This window comes from Miscanthus floridulus, chromosome 1 (genome assembly GCF_019320115.1).
Source record: "Miscanthus floridulus cultivar M001 chromosome 1, ASM1932011v1, whole genome shotgun sequence".
Lineage (NCBI taxonomy): Eukaryota > Viridiplantae > Streptophyta > Magnoliopsida > Poales > Poaceae > Miscanthus > Miscanthus floridulus.
The window spans coordinates 194,508,833-194,533,845 of record NC_089580.1 but is presented as its reverse complement, the minus strand read 5'-3'; the positions used below and the strand labels follow the sequence as shown (position 1 = coordinate 194,533,845).

Here is a 25,013-nt window from a genome sequence, read left to right as displayed (position 1 = left end):
TCAGACACCACTTTACGAGAAAAAGATTTGTCATCCAATCTGGTGATCCGGTGAAAGCTATATGTTTAATTAATAAAGATGATGCGATTTAGGGGACTTACTTTCAAAGGGATTACATTCAGTGGCGCTTTGCATTTTTCCATGTGTTGCTTCTCAATAAAGGTTTTCCAAACACTGCCCAATAAAAAATTTGCCACGTCATCAGATATAGTTAATCATCATGTTTGTGTGTATATATAGTTGCTAGAGATCCTGAAATTACCTCTGGATAATATCTATCATATCTTGGTAGTCTTGTTGCGGTTTTCTCATCGAGTCATAGATTATCAAGTGACTTTTCACCAGATCGATGTCCATCAATATCCAGTGATTGCTGCATGTGTTTATAGGATATAACGCATAACACTCATTAATTAACTACATTCAACATATGAACCATTAAGGCTATGATCGACATGATTAACACTCACTTGAAGTTATAGGGAAAGAGTATATCCTTCTTGTGGCGTTGGTTCACTAAGAAGTTCATGATGTTACTCTCTGACTCAGACTTCCAATTAGTCATTGGAGTAATTGGGTCTTTGAATACTATATGGGGATCAACAAAACCAATTTCATTGCAGCCTTCCTTTCTGAGCTCTGTCATTGTAAATCTACATATATATAGTACTTGTTAGGATAATTTATGCATATACACACATATGATGAGTTTAATAATAGATCGAAAGAATTATTACTTACAGGCAATAGCAGCTAATGATAACTTTGTCCAGAGAGGTCAGGTGGCATAGTTGATGAAATTCTGCAAAGTCAACATACATAACATCATCGCCACGGAACCAATGTTCGTCTCTAATTCTGACACCAACGCAGAAGTCTCCACTGGTAGACGCCTGCATGTACCACTTGTTTAGTAGGTACATTTGCGTCCCTAGATCAGATAAGGCTTGAGGGTTGTATAGACTCTGGCCTAGTACAAATTTTTTCTTCCAAATATCAACCTCCGCCGCACTCTCAATGTTTCCATCACCAAACATCTGGTAAAGGTCGAGACCAGTCTCATCAAGAAATTCACCAAGGTGATCCAAATCGACATCCGGAGGTATGTTTACCTGATGCATTAATCCTAAATTCGAACCATATTCATTACCAACAACTAGCGGGGGGATTGATTGGTGCGCTTGTTGTCCGAGTTGGGCAACTCCTTTCCCTGCCCGCTTCTTTTTCTGTGCCGCCTCAATTGACTTGGTGAGAGTGCGGTCATAGTCTGATAACATTGATTTGGACGGCTTACGAGATTCCCGCTGTTGTTGCTGGTAAGAAGTCACCTTTTTTCTTAAAATATCCGGAGCTACGAAGAAGTACGGTTTCTCTGGGTTTCTCCTTGCTTCTTGATTCATTTTAAGTTTGTCATAGAATCTAGACATGTCTTTTTTATATGCATCAGTTCCTTCTTCCTTCCCTTCAGATATTATTTTGGGAATAGCTCTTGGTTTCACGGTGGCTTTCTTTGCAGGCGGGGACTGGTTCTTCGTTTGAGGGGCTGGCCTCTTGCTAGGCTTCTTGGTAGGTGGGGGCGGGGGAGGCGTTGGAGACCTCCTTGGAGGTGTTGGCAGCGGCGTTGGAGACCTCCTTGGAGGTGGCGGCTGCGGCGTTGGAGACCTCCTTGGAGAGGGTGTGGATGCAGCCTCGTCTTCCAACACAATGTCATCGTACAGAGCACTATGATGATCTGGCGATTGAACAATTGGATTTAGGTTGGGGGAGGATCTGCTACAAAAAAGGAATGACATATTATTATGAGCAGATTGTTAATTATTTAAGCCAATACAAATTAATGATGTAGTGTTTTCATCCGCACGTACCTATGGTGAGGTAGTTCAGGAGGAGGTGGAGCCGACATCCCTGGAATGATGATGTAGCGCTTGCGCCATAGAATGAATGTCTTCTCCGCTTCTCCTAGAGTCTTCTCGCCATCACCTCCAGGAATGTCAAGAGGCAAATCACTAAAACCTTTTTCAGCTTTATCTACCGAGATGGTAGCATATCCTTCTTGGATTATATTCCCATGAATCCTTGGTGTCTTGGTTCGGTCGATAGGATTAACAAGACCGATAGCCACCTTGATTGTGGAATTCTCCTTCGGAATGTGTAGCTCACACGTTGTACAAGGTTCAGTGACATCATCCACAGGGAAGCGCAGTCCTGTGTCCCCTTGATTTGGTATCTCCGTGGAAGCGCAGCTGCTTTTCAACTGAACAGATTGGCTAATGTTGATTCCTAGCTCTGATGCCTGCTTGCTTGCACTCACTGCTATTTGCACTTGCCTTTTGATTTCCTCCTGCATTCTCGCTTCAAGGTTTTTTTCCCGCTCCTGTGCTTCACGCACCGCTTCCTCCAACCTCTGGAGCCGGTGTGCCTCTTCTTCCTTCTTTCTCTGGCGACTTCTGTAGGAAGGTCTGTCCTGAGGGAATCCATGCTCCCATGAGACACTTCCTTTGCCTCTAGTTCGGCCACCATGTTCAATAGTCCCGATGGCGTATGTCAGCTCATCCTTCTCTCTGTTGGGCCTGAACGCACCACTAGCAGTAGCTCTCTGAGCATAAAACAATCTTTCTGCTGCTTCTTGTAGTCTTGCGCCATAAACGCACTTCCCTGTCTCCTGGTCTAGTGTTCCCCCATGAGCGAAAAACCAATTCTTTGCACGTTCTCCCCACTCGAGTGATTCTGGTCTGATACCCTTGGCAAGAAGGTCTGCTTCCATTTTGTTCCACTTCTTAATGGCAGTCGGGTAGCCACCTGATCCCAAGGTATGGTGGTATGTCTTCTGTTGGGCATTACGTTGGTTCTTTATCACCCGACTCACACCCTCTTCCGAAGTCTTGTACTGTACAAACTCATCCCAATAGGGCCTCTGCTTTGAGATCAGGCCTGGGACAGTAAAATCTGGTGCTATGTTCTTCTTGACATACGTCGTGTATAGGTGTTTCTTCCAAGTCTGAAACTGGGTGGCCATCTTCTTCATTGCCCAATCCCTAACTCGCTCCTTCAATTCATCACCATCTATTATATCATCATAATCATCTGTTTGGAGCGTGAAATGTACCAAGACATCATTCCAAATTAACGCCTTGTCACGATCGGAGACAAAACTGATATGAGGAGCATTGGTCTTCTTCTTCCATTCACGGGTACTAATCGGGAGCCGGTCCCGTACAAGGTAACCACAGTGGTGCACAAATTTCATTTTATTCGGCCCCCCCGGTTCTCCTGTATCCACATTGAACTCCGAGATGATGAAGCGACCCTCCAATGGCTTTTTGGGACCTCGAACATTTTTACTCTTCGTTGTAGTTGTTGATGTCGATCCAGAGGGCTACAAAACATAAACATTATTTTTAATGTCATGAGCACACATAAGACATATGATAATATATATATATAGCTAATAATAAAAAATATATACTTGGCCAATATGTTGTTGCTCATTTTGTTCAAGAGCTAAGTACTGACTCCCGTCATCTACATCCTCTTGCACGTTATTTTTAGCACCATCATCGCCGGCAACTTGAGTGCCAGTGTTGATCAAATTCATCATCAACTCCTCCTCATCCATATTTCTTAGGTCGGCCATCTAGCTTCAAAAAACAAAACCAATATATAGTACGTCAAATCTTTGCTTATTACATGCGTAAAATCTACAAACAATATGCATTATTAAATCTTGCCCCTCGATCACGGACGCAATTCGCCACACTAGGACGAACTACGTCGGTACTAGGGCGAATTAGGGCACGAGAAAGGGCGGTGTGACAAGAGTGGCGGTGCTCCACTCCGCCGTATATATGTCTGTACACATGGATGAACGAGGACGGCGGTGCTCCGCCGTATACATAGAAACGCATGGACGAAATGCATATGAATACAAATGACGTATATATATGTGTCGGCGCGGTGGCCGGTGTGCTGACGACGATGACGTGAGGCGGGCCGGCGTGCTGACGACGACGACGACGTGAGGCGGGCCGGGGCGGTGTCGGTGCGTGATGTTGTGATCCTATGTACCATGTGAACCATGTAGTCATTCATCATATGAGAAAATTCTATGTTAATAATGTAAGTATAAGTCATTATGAAATATAAGTATATGTGTCTTATTGCTCATATAACCATTACTATTTCCGAAATGATAAGAATTTATTTTCTTCTTCTACAGGCGATCTCTGATGCTATGATATAAAGTTTGAAGATAGTCTTCCTGGAAAAAAAATATGTAATGCTCATATTACTTTAGCAACATTAATATATTATATCTGTATATTCAAAGTTCACAAATGAAGAAACATTGAAGTTTTTCTTCATTTGTCTGTAGCCATGCATGCAAGTCCAACAAAAACTGCTAACATCATCACATGTGATATTTTTGATAAACTAAAAAACGCTTAGTTTACAAACTGGGTATCAAAATTGAGTTCCTATTTGACCCTTATATATCCTACAACAAATCCTTCAAAAAAAAAGACCCTACATAAATATATTTGGATAAAATTTCGTTAACAAACATTGATCTATGAAGATAGAAAAAATTCTTCTATTGAAACTGCATCTTGAAATAATGGCATATCATATAGTGATGAATATATGGTGGTTGATGGGCTGGATCATTAGCGGATGGTTCGTAGCGTTGTTTCCAAATAATATATAGCGTGTTTATTATACAAGCCATGGATTTACATCGATCTAATTAATTTCTAAAGTAATTTCATTGGTGATCCTTAATTATACTTGTCATTTAGAGTTCCAAATATTCAAAACTTGCCTTAAGATATGTTTTTATTTAAAATCATTTAGAGTTCCAAATATTCATTTTTAGTTTCTAGATTTTGTGATTCAAAATTTGGAATTTTCAATCGACCTCGACCTTTGACATGGCTTACACCAAAGTTGTAGTTTTCGACGTGATCTATAACTCGGCAGTGGAGGGCTCGGACGAATGTACAAAGAGATCGACGAATATATCACCTCGATCAAGCTCGGCAGTGTACGTACTGGAGGGCCTTGGGCCGGCGCGGTGGGGCAACGCGCGGTGGAAGGCCTCGGGCGTGGAGGAGGGCGCGGTGGAGGGCCACGGGCAAGCGCGGAGGAGGGGCACGGGCGCGCGCGGTGGAGGCCGCACGAGGAAGAAGACGGCGGCGCCGGTGTCACGGAAGGCGAACGGACGCGGCGCGAGGAAGAAGAGGGCGGCGGTGTTCGACGAGGAAGAAGACGAGCGGATCGATCTGCCAGGCGCTGGAGGTTATATAGCAGAGGAGAATTACTCCCGGTGCCAGCCACCAACCGGGAGTAAAAACCCTTTACTCCCGGTGCGTATTACCAACCGGGAGTAAAGGTGCCTTTACTCCCGGTGCGTGTTACCAACCGGGAGTAAAGGTATACCTTTACTCCCGGTTGGTAACACGCACCGGGAGTAAAGGCTTTTTTTGGCGGGCCACGAAACTGCAGCCCACCTTTACTCCCGGGTGGGCTTCCCACCCGGGAGTAAAGGTGGCCTGCAGTTTCGTTTCCCGCCTGTTTTAAGCAATAGTCTTGTTAAATACAATAGAAATGCAATAGTTTTTATTAAATACATAGTAAATTAAATAAAATGCATAAAATTATTTTGTTTAAAATATGAATTTTATTTTTGTTTATTGCACATAGGAAAAATCGATAACCTAACTTTTTTTTATTTTTTGTTAGAATTATAAAACATAATGTAACTAATATTTATTATTTCATTAATGCAAAAATGTAGTGTTTAATTAAAATTATTAAAATTATTGGTTTTGGACAGGAAATTTGTTTTCACATCATTTTAACGTTAATATTTTAATTTTTCATCACTCAGTATCCTAATTTACCTTTTTGAGAGAGAAATCCCACCAAATCAAACATTGATTTAATTTGAAACATGACATAATAAACATCTGAATTCACAATTATTACATAATATCTCAAACACACACTATATTAAATCACTATATCATCAAGTGGGCACAGCAGTGAACTTCTTCTTTACGTATGTCCCTTGGTTATGATCGCTTCGTAACCATGGAGTGTCCTCATCATTTACCAAGATGCTAGGGTCTTTGTTCACTTTGAAGGGCGGAATTCGATCATCCTTTTCATATTCTTCTGACATGTCCGACTTGTCCTCAATTCCCACGATGACTCTTTTCCCTGAAAGAACTATGTGGCGCTTTGGTTCTTTGTTTGAGTCATTATCGTTTTTCCCTCTTTTTGGTTTGGTAGACATATCATTGACATAGAACACCTGATTCACATCCTTGGCAAGGACGAATGGTTCATCTTTGTACCCAATATTACTAAGGTCTACTGTTGTCATTCCATACTCGTTGTCTACTGTTACCCCGCCTCCGGTCACCTTGACCCATTGGCACTTGAACAATGGGATCTTCAAAGTAGGTGCATATTCTAGTTCCCATATTTCATCTATGCGTCTATAATATGTCTGCTTATTCCCATTCGGGTCTGTGGCATCTATGCGGACACCACTGTTTTGGTTGGTACTCCTTTTATCTTGGGCTACTGTGTAGAATATGTTCCCATTTATCTCGTACCCTTTGTATGTGACGATATGCCATGATGGTTGCATAGCCAATAAATACAGTTGCTCATGGATGCTCTCATCACCTTGACATTTTTTTCGCAACCAACCGCCGAAAGTTTCCATGTGCTTATGCGTAATCCAAGCTTCAGTCTTCCCTGGAAACTCGGATCGTAAGAGATCCTTGTGTGTCTCAATATACGGATCTACCAAAGAGGAGTTCTGTAGAACTGTGTAGTGCGCTTTATTGAAATAATCATCATCCATACCAATATATGTTTTCCTCCCTAGTGTCCCCTTTCCGCTTAGTCTCCCCTCATGTCTCGATTCAGGAACACCAATCGAGTCAAGGTCGGGAATAAAGTCAACACAAAACTCAATGACCTCTTCTGTTCCATAGCCCTTGGCGATGCTTCCTTCTGGGCGAGCACGGTTGTGAACATATTTCTTCAGGACTCCCATGAATCTCTCTAAGAGGAATATGTTGTGTAGGAACACAGGACCGAGAGTGAAAATCTCCTTGACTAGGTGAACTAGGAGGTGTGTCATAATATCAAAGAAGGAAGGAGGGAACACTAACTCAAAGCTGACGAGACATTGAACCACATCATTCTGTAGTTTAGCTAGATCAGTTGGATCAATTGCCTTCTGAGAAATTGCATTGAGGAATGCACATAGCTTTACGGTGGCTAGACGTACATTTGGAGGTAGAATTCCTCTTAATGCAACTGGAAGTAATTGCGTCATGAGAACGTGACAGTCATGGGACTTTAAGTTACAGAATTTCTTCTCTGGCACATTTATAATACCCTTTATATTCGAGGAGAATCCAGATGGTACCTTGATGTTGTTTAAGCATTCAAACATGATTTCCTTCTCCTCTTTGCTTAGAGTGTAGCTAGCAGGACGTAAGTAATGGCGTCCATCATCTGTCTTCTCTGGATGCAGGTTGTCTCTTTCTCTCAAACAACACAGGTCCTATCGTGCTTCAAATGTGTCCTTAGGCTTTCCATACACACCCATAAAGCCTAGCAGGTTCACACAAAGATTCTTTGTCAGGTGCATCATGTCGATCGAGCTACGGACCTCCAGGACTTGCCAATAGGGTAGGTCCCAAAATATGGACTTTTTCTTCCACATGGGTGCGTGACCGTTAGCGTCTTTCGGAATAGGTTGGCTTCCATGTCCTTTTCCAAAGACGACTTTCACATCATTGACCATATCGAGTACATCCTCACCGGTTCGGTTGCAAGGCTTGGTCAGGTGGTCTGCCTTCCCTTTAAAATGCTTACCTTTCTTTCTTACGGGGTGATTTGTAGGAAGAAATCGACGATGGCCAAGGTACACGACCTTTCGACATTTTTTCAAGAATACACCTCTAATATCACCGAAGCAGTGTGTGCATGCATTATATCCCTTGTTTGACTGTCCTAAAAGATTACTTAGAGCAGGCCAATCATTGATTGTTACGAACAACAATGCTCGCAGATCAAAGTGTTCCTGTTTGTACTCATCCCACACACGTACACCTTCTTTATTCCACAAAATGAGAAGTTCGTCAATAAGTGGTCTTAGGTACACATCGATGTCATTGCCAGGTTGCTTCGGGCCTTGGATGAGCACAGGCATCATAATGAACTTCCGCTTCATGCATAACCAAGGAGGAATGTTGTAGATACTTAGAGTAACAGGCCAAGTGCTATGACTACTGTTCTGCTCTCCAAAAGGATTGATACCATCTGTACTTAAAGCAAACCTTAAGTTTCTTGCGTCATTTGCAAACTCCGGGAATTCTCTGTCGATTGCTCTCCACTGGGACCCATCAGCAGGGTGTCTCAACATATTGTCTACCTTACGGTCTTCTTTGTGCCATCGTAACAATTTTGCATGTTCTTTGTTTCTAAACAGACGTTTCAAGCGTGGTATTATAGGAGCATACCACATAACCTTGGCAGGGATTTTCTTACGCGGACGTTCGCCCTCAACATCACCAGGGTCATCTCGCCTGATCTTATACCGCGACGCATGGCATACCGGGCATGCATCCAATTTCTCGTACTCTTTGCCACGGTATAGGATGCAGTCATTAGGACATGCATGTATCTTCTCTATTTCTAGCCCCATAGGACAGACAACTTGTTTTGCTTCGTAGGTAGTGGCGGGCAATTCATTGTACTTCGGAAGCATCTTCTTTTGGATTTTTAGTAACTCTCCAAATCCCTTGTCAGATACACCATTCTTTGCCTTCCATTGTAGCAATTCTAGTGTGGTTCCCAACTTTTTCTGCCCTGCATCACAAGTTGGGTACAACAATTTCTTGTGATCTTCTAGCATCCGCTCGAACTTGATCTTCTCCTTTTCACTTTCACATTCTCTTTGTGCATCACGAATGACCTGACAAAGATCATCAGCCGGCTCATCTTCTGCGGCTACCTCTTCTTCAGCTTCTCCCATTGCAGTATCATTGAAGCACGCACCATCAGGAATAATATCATTGTCGTCCCATTGTTCTTCTTCATCTTCTTCCATTACAACACCGGTTTCTCCGTGCTTTGTCCAACAAATATAGTTTGGCATGAAACCCGACTTGAACAAGTGTGAATGAAGAGTCCTTGAGCAAGGATATTCCACCGTATTCTTACATATGGCACATGGGCAGCATATGAAACCGTCGCGTTTGTTTGCCTCGGCCGCACGTAACAAAGAATGCACGCCGTCAATGAACTCTTGTGAGCGGCGATCAGCATTATACATCCAATGACGGCTCATCTGCATTACATGACATAAATATCATATTAAAACCTAGATCATAATTAATTATTTATACAACATGCGTGCCACCACAAAAGATGCAAATTTATGAAAGCATCGCTACAATGTAGACAATCCCAACTACCACTAAAAGAACTAAAGCTAAAATACATTTCAGGAGCACAAGGATTTCGCGACCAATCTCAACTAAAACAGACAGATCCCCCGATTGTGCAACATCTTTGGGCTTCTTCGGCTGGATCACTGCCTCATTAGCCGCCGTATCTGCCTGTTGTGCAAGATATTTTTGCACGAGTTCAACATACTCTTCCTCCCAGTAGAAGCCTAAACATCGTCCACTGCCATCCCACTGAAATTAAAACAAAAAATTAGAACTTTAATCACAACCATCATGAAAATAGGTATAAACTAACCATAATCATTAAATACGATAAAATAACTCACATTGCGATCCGGACACTTGTAGAAGATACGATCCTTGTTGGGACCCTCCTTCTTCACTCGGTACTCCATCACAATCTTCGTCTCATCACGACACTTGCCGCATGGAATGAGAGGAAGGCCCGGCCTAAGTCGCTTTGGAAACCCATGAGAGGCCGAGGACCCGGAAGCAGTTGCCATCTACTCTCTATACTCATTTTTTAATACACTATAAATTTCTTCTTTTATAAACAAATAAAATTAACAAACTATAAAATTATCTAGATCTCTAAACAATGATATTTTTAATGGTCATTGTGTTCTCGTCTTTTACTGCGGCAGGTAAGTAATTCATATGATATTTCCACAAATTAACAGAAGAATGGGAATGTACACACATAACAGACTACTACGACGATATCGGGACGTGTGAATAAATAACCATCCGTACTAGTTGACCTTGCTTACGTGATCATCTCGGCGAGCATTTCTCCACCGGACAGCACCGTACTTGGTCAAGGAAGAGCTCCGATTCTATGAGGAAGGGAACACGGTCTCCCACGACCGTTGTCGCTCTCCCTCGTAGAATCAAAGCTCCTCCTTGATGTCCGTTACCGCTCGACAGAGAACATGCTTGCCGAGCTGAACACGGTCCGCAAGTTCAACTAGTATGGATTTTCTATAATTTTCTAACTATTTTCTAAGTTTTTATTTATATATACTACGTTTAGGTACGGTGATTGACAGACTACTACGACGATATCGGGACATGTGAATAAATAACCATCCATACTAGTTGACCTTGCTTACGTGATCAGCTCGGCGAGCATTTCTCCACCGGACGGCACCGTACTTGGTCAAGGAAGAGCTCCGATTCTACGAGGAAGGGAACACGGTCTTCCACGACCGTTATCGCTCTCCCTCGTAGAATCAAAGCTCCTCCTTGACGTCCGTTACCGCTCGGTAGAGAACATCCTCGCCAACCTGAACACGGTCCGCAAGTTCAACTAGTAAGGATTTGCTATAATTTTCTAACTATTTTCTAACTTTATATTTATATATACTTTAACCTTCTTTCATGTAAATATGCAAGCTTAAAGTGATTTTGAGCTCAAATTGCTTACAAATGAAAAAAACCACAATAAAGAACCATAAATATATATAGTGAATAAAATGGCATAAGAAAATGGTAAAAAATGAGAGTATGAGATTGGTAACCTTTACAACTGAAGAATCGACGGAGGAATCGAAGAAATCGATGGAGGAATCGAAGAATGGATGGAGGAACAATGGAGGGAGGGAGGAAGCAAGAACACTACTGCAGTGAGCTTCAAAATGTGCTGAGCTCGGGCTCGGGGAGGAATAGGAGACGGCCGATTTATAAAGGGAGAACATTTAGTCCCGGTTGATAGATCCAACCGGGACTAAAGGTAACTTTCCAACCCCGGGCGCAGCCACGGCCCGGGAGTAGACCTTTACTCCCGGTTGGAGCCACCAACCGGGAGTAAAAGTATACCTTTAGTCCCGGTTGGTGGCTCCAACCGGGACTAAAGGTCCCTGCCACCTCTGTCTGGCGCAGTAGCCGTTGGGCAGGGACCTTTAGTCCCGGTTGGAGCCACCAACCGGGACTAAAGGTATTTCTAGTCCCGGGGGCAAAAAATTCCGGGACTAGAGCCCATTTTGGCCGAGGATCAAAGGTCTGTTCTCTACTAGTGTAGGCCGTTAGCTCATGGTGTCTATGCCTGTCGTTCATCACTGTTATTTTGTCTGAAAGAAACAACCAAAGATGCAAAGGCTGACAAAAAGCAACAAAAATTTATACATTGTATATGTAATATAAAACGAAAAAATAATAAGATAAATGCACTGTCTAGCGGGTAGGGCTCGCTGTGATTTCCCATTTTTGGTTGCGCCAGGACGACATATACTTCCTGGTGTCTAGGACTGTCTACCGACAGCACTAGTGCACTCGTGACCACGCGGCAGGCACGGATTGGAGCCAGCGTAGCAAAATAGGAGTTCAGGGTATTCTACTAGGGGCCTGTTTGGAACGTTGAATACATAGTCCGTATGTGACCTAAAGATTTCCAAACCTGCCGGCACGGCACTACACGGCCCTAGCCCGCCTAGGCACGGCACGACAGGCACGGTTAATGAGGCGTGCCGTGCCGTGCCATGCCACCGTGCCGGAGTTCAGGCCTAGGCACGGCACTAAACTTGCTGGACTGTGCCTGGCGTACCGTGCTGGCACGGCAGTCCAGCGTGCCCCGTGCCGGCCCTGGCACTGAAATTACAAAAACATTCATTCAAATCATAAGTTCACAGAGATAACTTCTAACTCATCAAAAACATCAGACAATGCCAGCAAAAAACAGCAAAGAGCAAAGAACAGCAAAGAAAACAGGCAAGTTTTGAAACTAAAACTAATTAAAGTAGGAGCTGTGCAATGACTGCCTCATTAAAAACCTATTTAGGTAAAACTCACCCTTGTGAGAAACCCTAAACAGGAAAAGAGTACAGCTAGCTCCTAAGATTGTTCATAAGTTTATTACATCCAGCCTCCAGCATGTCCAAGTCTTAATAGCTATTATAGAACCATTACATAAATGGGGAACTTAATCAACATCAAGATAAAGTGCTTCAAAGGCCTCTTCCAGCTCCTTATCCTCCACCATGTGCTGCAGTCTTGATTCAGCATTCTCCCAGTCCTTGATGCAGGTTAGTGCCTCCACAGTCTCAGGGTTCAGCCTCCGGCGACGCTCCTCGATGATCCTGCCAGTAGTGCTAAAGGTAGATTCTGAAGAAATGGTTGACACAGGCACAGTAAAAATATCTTTTGCAAGAATAGAAAGCACAGGATAAGTAAGCTTGTGCTCATGCCACCATTGCATGAGGTCAAAATCATCATCTAACTGGCTGACTGTGTCAGAGTCCAGGTAGGATGCAAGCTCACTAGAATTAGAAGCAGAAGCTGCCTGTAGCAAAGAAGTGACAGAAACGCCCCTGGACTGATCAAGATTAGGAGGGAGGGAAGAACAGCCAGCTCCAATGTCAAGCTCATCATCATCATAAATGTCAGCCCAAGCTGTTCTTTTTTTACCAGAAAGGGATGCAGGAACAGCCATTTTGAGCCTAACAGAGCCATACATTGCATCATACCTGTTGTACATTCTAAAAAGAAGAGCTCTGGTGTCCAGCAACTTGTTAGTGTAATCAACATTAAAAAGAGAATTCAACTTTCTAAGCACTTTGGTAAAGCCCTTAATCTTAGCTCTTGGATCCATAATGAATGCAATGGAATGAAGATCAGGTATGTTCTTCCAGTACTTATTATATTTGTCAATCATAGACTGCACAACTGATCTCAGATGTTCATCATGTTGATATTTATGCAGGTGAACAACAATCTTAACAATATGATGAATCATAAGTGGAGAAGTAGGATAGTACACACCAGATAAAGCAACAGTAGAGTCATAAAACAGTTCAAGAAATTGCAACATCTTAGTTGCCATATCCCAGTGATCATCAGTCAACAGGAAAGGACTACCTGCAGGTCTAGGGTAATTAGCCTCAATGAAAGTACTAAAAGTACTCCTGTGAGGTAACAATGTTTTCAGCATAAGGTAGGTGGAGTTCCACCTAACATCCATGTCAAGTGAGAACTTCCTAGGTCTAACACTGCTAGCAATGCAATAACTCTTGTATGCAGCAATTCTTTGATTAGAGGAGTTCAAAAAAGATATTGCAGTTCTAAAGTTGTCAATGAGAAGATTAACAGCAGCCAATGCTTCCTTAACAATCAGGTTAATAATATGACAAGCACATCGTTGATGCAAAAACAGATCAGCACCTAAATACTCTTTAAGTATAGGTTTCAGTTTATCCATTGCATTTTTATTGGCAGATGCATTATCCAAAGTCACAGAAAAAACCTTGTTAAGTATACCATACTCAGCAAGGACAGTTTTAACATGCTCAGCAATGTTTTCAGCATTATGGGAGACATCAATCAACCTTAAACCAAGCACCCTTTTCTCTAATTGCCAATCAGCATTAATGAAATGAGCCACAACAGACAGATAATCTTCTTTGGCCTTTCCAGACCAAATATCAGAGGTAACAGCAACAGATGAAACAACATTGTCTTGCAAACAAGTCATTAATTTTTCACGTTTACCATTGAAGTGCTTAAACAGATCTCTAGCAGTAGTTTGCTTAGAGACAGGTGCAAAGGCAGGGTTATGAGTAGTTTTAATGTAATCTTTAAAGGCATCAGTTTCACCAATCAGTAAAGGTAAATCTAGCCTAGCAAGCATACAAACAAGCTCAACACGAGCTACATCAGCATTGTACTCCCAGCGACGAACAGAACCATCAGGATTAAAACCAATTTGAGTTTGAGACATGCGACATTTCTCACGATGCTTAACACAAACCTTAAGATGTCGAGTAAGATGTCCAGTGCCATTAGCAGAATAAGCAGAGTACTATTTCTTGCAATGTTTGCAAGTGGCAGCATACCTGACGGGTCTCGCCTTACCTGGCACCTTCTTGAAGTGCTTCTCAAAATCATCCCAGACAGCAGAGGTAGAAGGCCGATTGGAGCCTGCCACCTCACTGTTGCCACCGTCGGCTTCGGGATCGGCCCCTTCCCCGTGGATCGGGACCGCATCTTGGTCACAGGGAAGGGGATCAGCAGCAGACCGCCCAAATAGCTCGGCACAGTCCTCGCGGACATCGTCCTCCTCATCATCCCTGGCTAACCCGCACATCCGTAGCTCGTCATTCTAGGAGTGATCAAACTCCCCTTCATCAGCGTCGCCTACGCCTCGGGCCATCTTTGTCGTCTCCGGTTCCTCGACGGCGGCATCAATCAACAACAGAAAAAGACGGTTAGGGTAGGGGATTAGGGTTAGGGTAGGGGCCCTTACCTCTTGAGCCGGAGCACCAGAAACGACGATGAGATGGACCGGATGCACACCCCCGGTACCTCAACGGAGATCGGAGCCCCGGAGGTGGCAGCGGCCGGCGATGAGAACGACGGACAGAAGACGGAGATGCGTCGAGGATGCTAAGAACGAGTCCCAATCAACTTTCAGGGATGAAGAACAAGGGAACAGATGGAGATTGAAGGCGGGAACCACCAGATCTGAGAGAGAAGAGGGAGATTGAGGGCAGAGAGGGAAAGTAGGGAGATTGAGGATGGAACCCACCAGATCTGACCCCTTACCCACCGGAGAACGCCATGGACACGGCGGAGCAGGGGAACGAGGCGAGGATCAGGCAAACGGGCGAGAGCGAGGAGCGAGACGACAGCGGGGGAGAGCGACGAGCGAGACGAGAGCGGCACGAGGGAGATGAGAGCAGGCGAAATGAGCTAGGGTTTGGATGGTGCGGGACTGGGGGGCGGCCGCGGCGGAGATTGGGGACGGAACCCACCGGATCTGACCCCTTACCCACCGGAGAACGCCATGGACACGGCGGAGCAGGGGAACAAGGCGAGGATCAGGCGAACGGGCGAGACCGCGAGAGCGAGGAGCGAGACGACAGCGGGCGAGAGCGACGAGCGAGACGAGAGCGGTGCGAGGGAGACGAGAGGTCGAGAGCAGGCGAAATGAGCTAGGGTTTGGATGGTGCAGGACTAGGGGGCAGCCGCGGCGGGTGGCTTATGTACCGCAGCCCCGCCGGCGCCCCGCCGTGCCTGAGCCGTGCCGCCCGTTGTAACGGGCCGTGCCCGGGCCGGTACTATGGGCCGATTCCTCGGCCCAGGCACGGGCACGGTACCGGGCCGGGCCAGGCACGGGCACGGCTGTGGCGGGCTAGGGCCGGACTAGGGCCGGGCTTTTTCGCACCGGGCTTGTGCCAGCCCGTTTCAACCGGCTCGTTTGGAAATCTTTAATGTGACCTGGGTTTCCGTTTCATTGTAGACTGCTCCTGGAAACCGAGCTGGACTCAAACTCAACTTGGGCTGAACCTCCTTCTTAAATTGGACACCCTTACTGGTCTTCCTCACCTCTATGTCTTTCTCCAAACAATTCATGACCCTCTCTAATGTTTCTAAGAATGATGATATAATTAGATGGCAATTTATTCTCATAATCATGAAAAGGGTCACTTAAAAACGAGCTCATCTCTGGATTTAATTACCGCATTTGAGCTCTAGTCATTGGTCATTCATGCGGTTGGAGGAACAGCGGGTGAATTTGAAGGAGTGATGTCCTCATCAAGGGACACGTACGCACGTAGCCAGATAGGGCGGCATGGCTATGGTTAGGTGGGTGGGCGAGACTCAAGAGTCAAGAGTACCTAGGCCTAGACTCGTGATGCCATGTACAAAGGTATTGTGGGGATCACTACACATCCATTGTACGTGGAGATGCCTTATATATATAGTTAATGTATATAAATAGTACAACTTGTAGTACAAAGTTAGTGCGGTGTAACAAAATAACAATGGGGATATATAGTAAGGGGGCATCAGATAAATCATGTGTAGAAATCCTACACTAAGCCCTTTTTCTCACCTGATTTCCAATTTTGCTAACTTCAAATGTGTTCCAACTTGAACACTGCCACTTAAGCGTTGAGTTAGCGTTTCAAAAACATTTACCAAAGCATTTTCACTTGCTTCTCACCACGTCACTAAGTTTAATGCACATGTGCAATTAGGCAACACCTAGTGTCACTAGACAACCGTAATCGCATTAGAGTTACCCTCTTAATAGTACAACTATCTACTAAACCCAACCATGCACTCTATTGCATCTCAGCTGGCAAAAACAAAGCCCTATTGATATACCTTTTGCCTTCAGGCTTGCTTTCCATCTCCCTCCCTTCTCTCCATGTGTGAGCACTTTCTTCATATGGTCATGATCATCATCTTCACCATCTCCTCACCTTGCTCAACTCCATCAAGTAGGCCAAGCTTAATCATCTCCATTGAAAACATTAGTCCACTAGTTGTCACTCAGTTACCAAAACCAAACTAGGGCTTTCAACTGTGCTTTTTGGGTTTGTGCCTAGGGCTGCCCATTGGGCCTAGCTCGTTTGGCCATCTATAAGTACATGATGAGCTCCTCGAGCCATGTAGTGGTGTCAACCATCTGGCTTGATTCTGTGGTTGGGCACCTCGGCCCCATGACGACAAGTCGACAACCCTCAATCCCAATTCAAGATGGTGATTTTACCACTAGTGCCCACTGCTCGACAATGATGGGCTTCAATCCAATTTGGGTGAGTGCCTGGGTGGTGTGGTGCAAAGATGATTTCACTAAGCTCAACGATGAGAGATGATCAAGGAGGGTGATGCGTTGGCTTGGGCACAGACGCGGAGGATGAGATCGAGAAGAGGGCAAATGGTGGCACGTGGATGTGCGCCTAGGCGGCAGGCGATGCGTTGGCTTGGGCATAGACAAGGAGGATGATATTGAGAAGAGGGCAAATGGCGGCTCGTGTGTAGAGAGTTCATGGAGGTGTGCCGGGAGAGGTGAGTAGCATGCGCGCAGCCATGGAGTGGTCTATGCATGCGCACATGTAGAATTGTAGACTACAGAGGGCGGATGAAAATCATCGACCAGAGGAAGGGGCAGACGACTGAGACACTTCGTACTTCATAGCGCTCTAGAGAATAAAGCTTAGCTAAGACTTTTTAAAACTAATATTCTTAGTTCTTAAGAAACCATCCAACATTTAAAATACTGATATTTGTATTAGAAGATGCCGATCTCAATTTCTGTTCTCTTTAGTTCCTATCCCCCAAACCTACACCATAGACCATTCCTCAACCCCTCCCCAACTTGTTTAACTAATCTCCTAGACACTCACTAGCCCTCGTCCCTGCTCATGTCGTGGCGGACATGTACACGTACGCACTAGCTTTGCAAAATAATAATGCAAGTACATCACTGGCGCGAACTTGCACGCACAACATGGAGAAAAAGAAATAGGAGATGAGAAGCAGACAAGCAGCATTGGCGCGCACATTATCGTAATCATTCATGCCCTGATGGAAAATTAATTAAAGTTGCACGGAGGACACCCGCATCATTGCACGATAAACTATAGTACTAGTCAGGTTACGTGCGCAACTATTTCTATTCGGCTGCATGGGCTTTGTTTATGCCGGAGAGGGGTAGCTGTGTCTGCAGAGCTGGCGCACTTTGAGATGAGCATTGCAACAACTCGATTACTAATTAATTGTTAACAATAATTAAGGACAATCTAGTGTCCTTAATCATGAGTCATCATCATGCAATGCCTCCAGTCTGGAGTTGATGAGCTCAAACAAATCCGTTTGGAGCCATGTAGAGCTCTAGTAGCATTGAGTTTGACTATTAATTTTGGGACGAAGAAAATAGATGTTAAAGACGTGAGACAGCAACAACCAGCTACCTGTGTACCCAAAGTATTTTTCGGAACCAAATAACTTAGTCTTATTATGCTTCACATAGTTCTAGAGATAGCAATACCCAAATTTCTTAGTCTGAAGCTAAAGCTCGATCTATCAAACTAGACAATTGTAATTTGTATTGTAGTCTCCAAATTCCGAATTGTCATTCGTTATAATATTTATACAAATTCCTAGACCTAGGTTTTATGCTAATAAAGCTGCAAGCCTGCAACAAAAACCTAGAGATGGATATAGATTATTAACCATGCAAGACCCAGTCATCCATACATGCATGTTGATTTTGTCAATGCAAATAAAAGTGAACAAGTACCAATGTGCCATACTGCCAACCAAACTGTACCTTACATCTTACAATCTGTTCTCTTCGATCACCTAGCTAGCTAGCCGATGCATAATTGATTACAATCTGTTCTCTTCGATCACCTAGCTAGCTAGCCGATGCATAATTGATGCCGGTATGTATCTTAGCTCGTGCCCGGATGGGTCGACCGTGCGACGTGACGTACAGGTAAGCACACGCGTACACCCCCGGAATTTTGCGCAACGAGCAAAGCATCGGTGTACCAAACGAACGAAAGGTGCGGCAGCGATGCGATTGTATAAAAAACAAGAAACACGGACGCAGCATCCGGACACGGGGAAGAGAAGGCAGGAAAGGGAAAAGGCAGCAGAAACCACGTACTCCTACGAGAGGGAGAGGCGGCTGCACTCGGCTCGCTTTCAAAAGCCGGCGGCATTCGGCGGACAAAAGCGTCGCCGGCCAGCACACTGCTGCACAGGGCCGGCCGCCGCCGGAACGGCGCGCCACGTACTTTGGCCGGACGGCGAACTAACACATCACACGTACGCCACCTTCTCCAGTTCAAGATTGTTTTTTTAGGCATAAAAAGGCCTAGCTACTCTCAACCGCGCGTACATCTATCTTGTTTTTTTGATCAAACGTACATCTATCTTGTTGCAAATTTAATTTTGCCCTAGTCCTCGACAAAGTCACACGCATGGGAGATCCAAATATGTGAGTCGACTAAAATGCAAAGTCTCAACTCAAGCTGCGTGGGCTAGCTAGATGACAAATTTGGGGGCATTGACATTTGGCAGTTTGACGGTGACAGCCGACGTGAATTGAAGTTGAGAATGCAGGCCAACATGTCAGTGTCACTGCTAGCTGTGTCGGTTGTGCTACTAGTCGACTAGTCGTGGCTAGTTCATGTGCGACCTACTAGTTTCATTCGCATGAATTGCGAGCACGCCCATCCCTAGCTGCTAGACTCTCGTGAAATGCATGGGCCCTGGCCATAACTTGTGTGAATCAGCGACATGTTGGTGAGGTTGATACGCAAGACGATGCGTTTCGTCTTCCCTGCTGAAACAATTTTTATTGGTGTGTCCTGGAATGGGCGCTCACAGGTCACTTGCTCTCCTCTACATCGTGCGCGTTTCTCTCTGGTCTTGTCCCCCGGCGACCTTGCAGGCCTTGTCGTGTTTCTCCTCTATAAAACCCGAGCTCGAGCTTAGCCTCCCCCTCGTGCGGCTCGCAACTTGTAGGAGCTAGCTAGCTGATCGAGCTTCGTTCTGAAAAGTAGTTGTGGTAGGAGGAGAGACGTGAGGGAGCGAGCGACGACAGCATCAGGCGTTGACGCCAGGAGACGACGGCGGCCATGGCTTCCTCGGGCGCCAGCGGCGGCAGCGGCTCCCCGGGGTCTCCGTGTGGCGCCTGCAAGTTCCTGCGGCGCAAGTGCGCGGCGGAGTGCATGTTCGCTCCCCACTTCTGCGCCGAGGACGGGGCGGCGCAGTTCGCGGCCATCCACAAGGTGTTCGGCGCCAGTAACGCGGCCAAGCTGCTGCAGCAGGTGGCCCCCGCCGACCGGAGCGAGGCGGCGGCCACCGTCACCTACGAGGCGCAGGCCAGGCTCCGCGACCCCATCTACGGCTGCGTCGCCCACATCTTCGCGCTGCAGCAGCAGGTACGTGCGTGCGTTCTTCTACCTTGTGCCTGGACTACCTCCACGCCCAACGAACGCATGCATGCATGCCCTCGATCCTCCGTGTGCATGAGATTATCACCAGTACTAGCTAGCTTCTGTCTATTCGGCCGCGTGACGCCGCTGACAAACGCATGCTCATGTATATCTGTGCAGGTGGCGAGCTTGCAGATGCAGGTGCTGCAGGCGAAGGCACAGGTGGCGCAGACGATGGCGGCGGCCGCCGGGCCGCAGGGGACGACGGGCAGCAGCCCTCTCCTGCAGCGGTGGCCGCTGGAGCCCGAATCTCTGTCGACGCAGAGCTCCGGGTGCTACAGCGACATGTACTGCGGCTTCGGCGACCAGGAGGAAGGCAGCTACACGAAATGAATTCGCGCGCATCAAACAGCTGCAGCTAGCGCCAAGAGAGGCGACTCCCGCGAGAGAAATTAAACAATCGAGGGCCTCAAGCTTTCTTGTTGATTTGCAGTGCGTTTTGTTTAGTTCAGCTTGGATTTGGGGATTGGAGCCTTTTGATGCTTTGGTGCGAGACTGTACTTCTTGCCTGTTTCAGCTGTAAATCAAAGGTGCAGCTCATGATCATGTGGTTAATATAAATGGAAGCACAAATCAGAAATCGAGGATAATTTCTTCATATTGCCTAAAGCCCAAATGGATTTAATTAGTTAGGGCAATAATAGGGCCGAGGTTTTAGTTATGAAAGTGTCGGGAACCAATACTAGGGTATCCGAAGAGGATGAGCTAATGACCATCAACATTGACTCATCCGAGCAGTCAAGAGCGCGACTACAGCTCCAACCGACACCCCCCCCCCCCCCCGTTGCGCAAGTTCCGCTGCTTCCGGCCTCTGGGAGAGGGCACCGCCTCACCCGACCTTTGGGTCTGCGTTTTGCCTCGCCCGACTCTTGGGCCTGCGCTCCGCCTCGCCCGACCCTTTGGTCTGCGCTTCGCCTCGTCCGGCCTCTGGGGGAGGACTCCGCCTCGCCCGACCCTTGGGCCTGCGCTCCGCCTCACCCGACCCTTGGGCCTGCGCTCCGTCTCGCCCGGCCTCTGGGGGAGGACTTCGCCTCGCCCGACCCTGAGGCCGCGGGCTCCGCCTCGTCCAACCGTTGGGTCTGCGCTCCGCCTCGTCCGACCCCGAAGCCGCGGGCTTCGCCTCGCCCGACGGAGACCCATACCGTCACCAACCACTCCAGGTCCAAGCGTATGGGCCAGAGTCAAAGCTCTGACACCAGGGAAGAGACCGGCACGCCCTGATGTAACCCGTGGCCTTGACGGGCCATACCGGAGAATTCAAATCAAGAACAGTGTCGGGCGTACCGGTGCTGTTCTGCCTAACCCCCGTACGAACACTGACGAGTGCGTCAGTTCACCACGACATTTGCCAGGACAGAATGAAGCATCATGACCGGCATACGACGCCTGCGCATGGCGTTAGTGACGGACAGGATCGCGACGCGAAGCCATCCATGTTGAAATCTACAGGGTCGGCGGGACCCGCATGAAGGAGAAGAAGGACCCGGCGATCCTGAAGGCCTTCGTCTCTCTCTCTCTCTCTCTCGTTCTTCTTTTTCCTCCGCTGTAACCCATGCTTTTCCTTGGCCTATAAAAGGGAAAGCAGGGCATCCCATAGATGGCATCGCAACACATCGCATCAATCCAGGCCAGACCCGATCGAATCATCACGAACCCATCGAACCTCAAACCGACCAGAACACAACACAATCACACGGCTGAGCGGCAACCAAGCTCTCGGCACCCGTTCACTTTTTTCACCAGAGACTTGGGACATATCTCTCTCTTCCATTTGTAACTTCTACTATAAACTTTCGGTGCTAGTAACACGAGCGACAGCGACGAACTGGACGTAGGGACATTCTGCCCGAACCAGTATAAACCTCGTGTCCTCTAAGCACATCATCCGAGCTAGACGCGCAATATTAGAAATTTACTTGTCGGTGGTGACTCGAAACACCAACAGAAAGCTTTGATGCATACACATGTGGGTGAGAAAGAACAGGCGGCGAGAGGGAAATGAAATAAGGTAGAATTGGAAGCTTGGAGCAGTCAAAAGCACTCAAGCGTCAATTGACAATGGCAAAAAGAGAGAAAGAGACTATTCCTTTGATAGGATAGAGAAGAAGAGATTGCGATTGGACTACCTCCGATGACCGATTCGTGAAAGCATGTAGACTCGAGCTTCGCTTTATTTGATTGATTCAGAAGATGCATGCGGTGGATTGGGCATGAGAGTGCATGACATGACCTAGCCGTGGCCCTAGCTGTGTGTGCATGGTCGGGCTCGGGCCGGCGCTTGATCCTGCTTATGGGCCTGTCCGGCTTTCAGTCATGTCGTGTTTAAAAAGCCTTATTATAATTAAAGGGCATGTTTGCAACTCACGGGTTTATTTTACCGTGGTCGTAGAGATCGAGTTATGTCTCGAACTCACGGATTTAAAATAAGTTATCTTCTTTTACTTCAGGACAGTTCATACAAAATGCTCACCGATTCCTGCCAAAAATTGAAGTTTGAAAGTGAGCTTCAGACTTTACCCGGCCCTAGCTGTCCTTGAAGTTCAGAACACTAAAGTCTAAACTAGGGTTCTCGCGCTGCTGCTAAACTGCTAAAGTAGGTTCAACCTGCAAACAAACAAATAAACGAGTGGAATATTTGTGTGTCCATTTGAATCACAAAACCCTATATATATTTGCGACAGAGACAAAGATGAATAATATATATCTAGGACATTTCACTTCATCTCAGTTTGCATCGCGCATGATTCAAAAACATGCTCACAATATTTCTCAAGCAAACATTCAGATCCTATTGGAATATCATCCCTATACATCTTTACATTAGACCAGTTTTGTCAGTGTTTTTGACCACCAACGAGTAAATTTGTATTTCCGTGTCTGGCTCGGATGGTGTGCTCGGAGGACACAAGGGTTTATACTGGTTCGGATGGAACGTCCCTACGTCCAGTTTACTGCTGCTCGTGTTACCGGCACTTGGTTTACAGCAGGGGTTACAAACAGGCGAGAGAGGGAAGCGATCCCAAATCTCTGGTGGAAGGAGTAAATGGGTGTTGAGAGCTCGATCGATGCTCGGCCGTGTGTTCGTGTCGTGCTCTTGTGTTTTTATCTCGTGGTTTTCCTTGTGCAGATCTCCCCCTCCCCTTTTATAGGCGAAGGAAAAACGCGGGTTACAGCGGAGGAAAAAAGAAGAAGAATCAGAGAGAGAAGAAGGCTTCCTAGATTGTCGGGTCCTTCTTCTCCTTCATGCGGGTCCCACCGATCCTGTAGACATCAACACGAACGGCTCCACGTCGCGGCCTTGTTCGTCACTGACGCCATGCGTAGGCGTCATCTGTCGGTCATGGCGTTCCATTCCGTCCCGGCGGAAGTCATGGTGAACTGACGCGCTTGTCAGCGTTCGTACGAGGGTTAGGCAGAACAGCACCGGCACGCCCGACGCCGTTCTTGATGTGAATAGGGTTGAAAGCGGTCGAACTCGGTCGGGATAACCCCAATACTGTTTTCACTTTTACATTTCAATACGAAAACGAAATCGAATTCGGGAAGGTCGGAAACGAACACGAAAACGAACTAACGGGATATCGAAAACGAACTAATTCGATCGGGAACATGTCGAACACGGTCGGAATACGAAAAGCAAAACGGAAACACCGGCCCATAGAACTTAGTTGAGCATGACAACATGCCAACAGTTCGGTACCGACACAACCACACATGGTCATGCACAATTCACTTGTACACATACATTGATACACAAATCACCAATTCACCATGACAATTGATAAATAGGCAACAGGTCTAAATATTTAGAGACATTTGGGCTAGCCAACAGGTTATATTTCAGCAGCACTTCCCATGTCTTCTAGTTCCTCAGTTTCCTCTTCATTCCCCTCATTGATTTCTTCCTGCTGCAAGTTGGCAAGTTGCCATTGTGAAGAAAAGCAGTATAACAGTCAGTAAGGATCAATGAAAGGACTAACAACCAGTAAAGATATGCATAATCTAAAATGACCAAATGAAAATATACCTCAAGCTTAAGGTTATTAGCCATTGCAGTAGACAATGCCTCCACTTCAAGATCACTCACAATTGATCCAACATATTTAGAATCTGAATACAAAAAGAAAGATATGAAATCAGTCCATTTTTCAAGTACAAATATAAGTTTGTAACTAAAAAGTATGTACAGAAGTACAGATCATCACCTTTTCTTGCTGCAGCTACCCAATCTTTGGTGCAAATCAATGCTTTTCTTGTTGATCATTACGGTAGGGATCAACAACACGACCAGCAGCACTAAAAGTAGACTCGGATGCAACAGTCGATACTTGTATGGCCATCACATCACGAACAATCTGTGTAATGATAGGATAGTCTTCCCTCTTGTTCTTCCACCAAGCTAAGATGTCAAACTCACCAACAATTTTCTGAAGAGGTTCGGCCATGTACTTCTCCAACTCATTTGACTCAACCATACCAGGTTCACTTGCAGAATATAAGAAGTTTTCAAGGTCTTCATCTACATCCCCCATTATTATATCTGTTGCATTACTAGGTCCAGTTCTGTTACTTTTCTTCTTTGATGTTGCATTAGCCGAACTAGCATAAAACTGATACAACTTCTTTATCACACTAACAAACTCATCAAGTTTAACTTGATACTCATCACCATAGAACTTCCTCATGTAGTATTCAATAAGCTTTTTCTTATATCTAGGATCAAGAAAACAAGCTACAGCAAGAGCAATGTTGGACTGCTGCCAATATTTCTCAAATTTTTCAT

General features: G+C 45.8%; 1 protein-coding gene across 1 annotated transcript; it reads left to right on the top strand.

The window, feature by feature from the left end:
- The first annotated feature begins 19,637 nt into the window (after positions 1 to 19,637).
- On the top strand, positions 19,638 to 20,781 carry LOC136507751 (LOB domain-containing protein 16-like). Its single transcript, XM_066502378.1, has 2 exons — positions 19,638 to 20,176; positions 20,351 to 20,781. The coding sequence occupies exons 1-2, from the start codon at positions 19,871 to 19,873 to the stop codon at positions 20,561 to 20,563; spliced, it is 519 nt and encodes a 172-aa protein (XP_066358475.1). The 5' UTR covers positions 19,638 to 19,870; the 3' UTR covers positions 20,564 to 20,781.
- Positions 20,782 to 25,013: the final 4,232 nt, after the last annotated feature.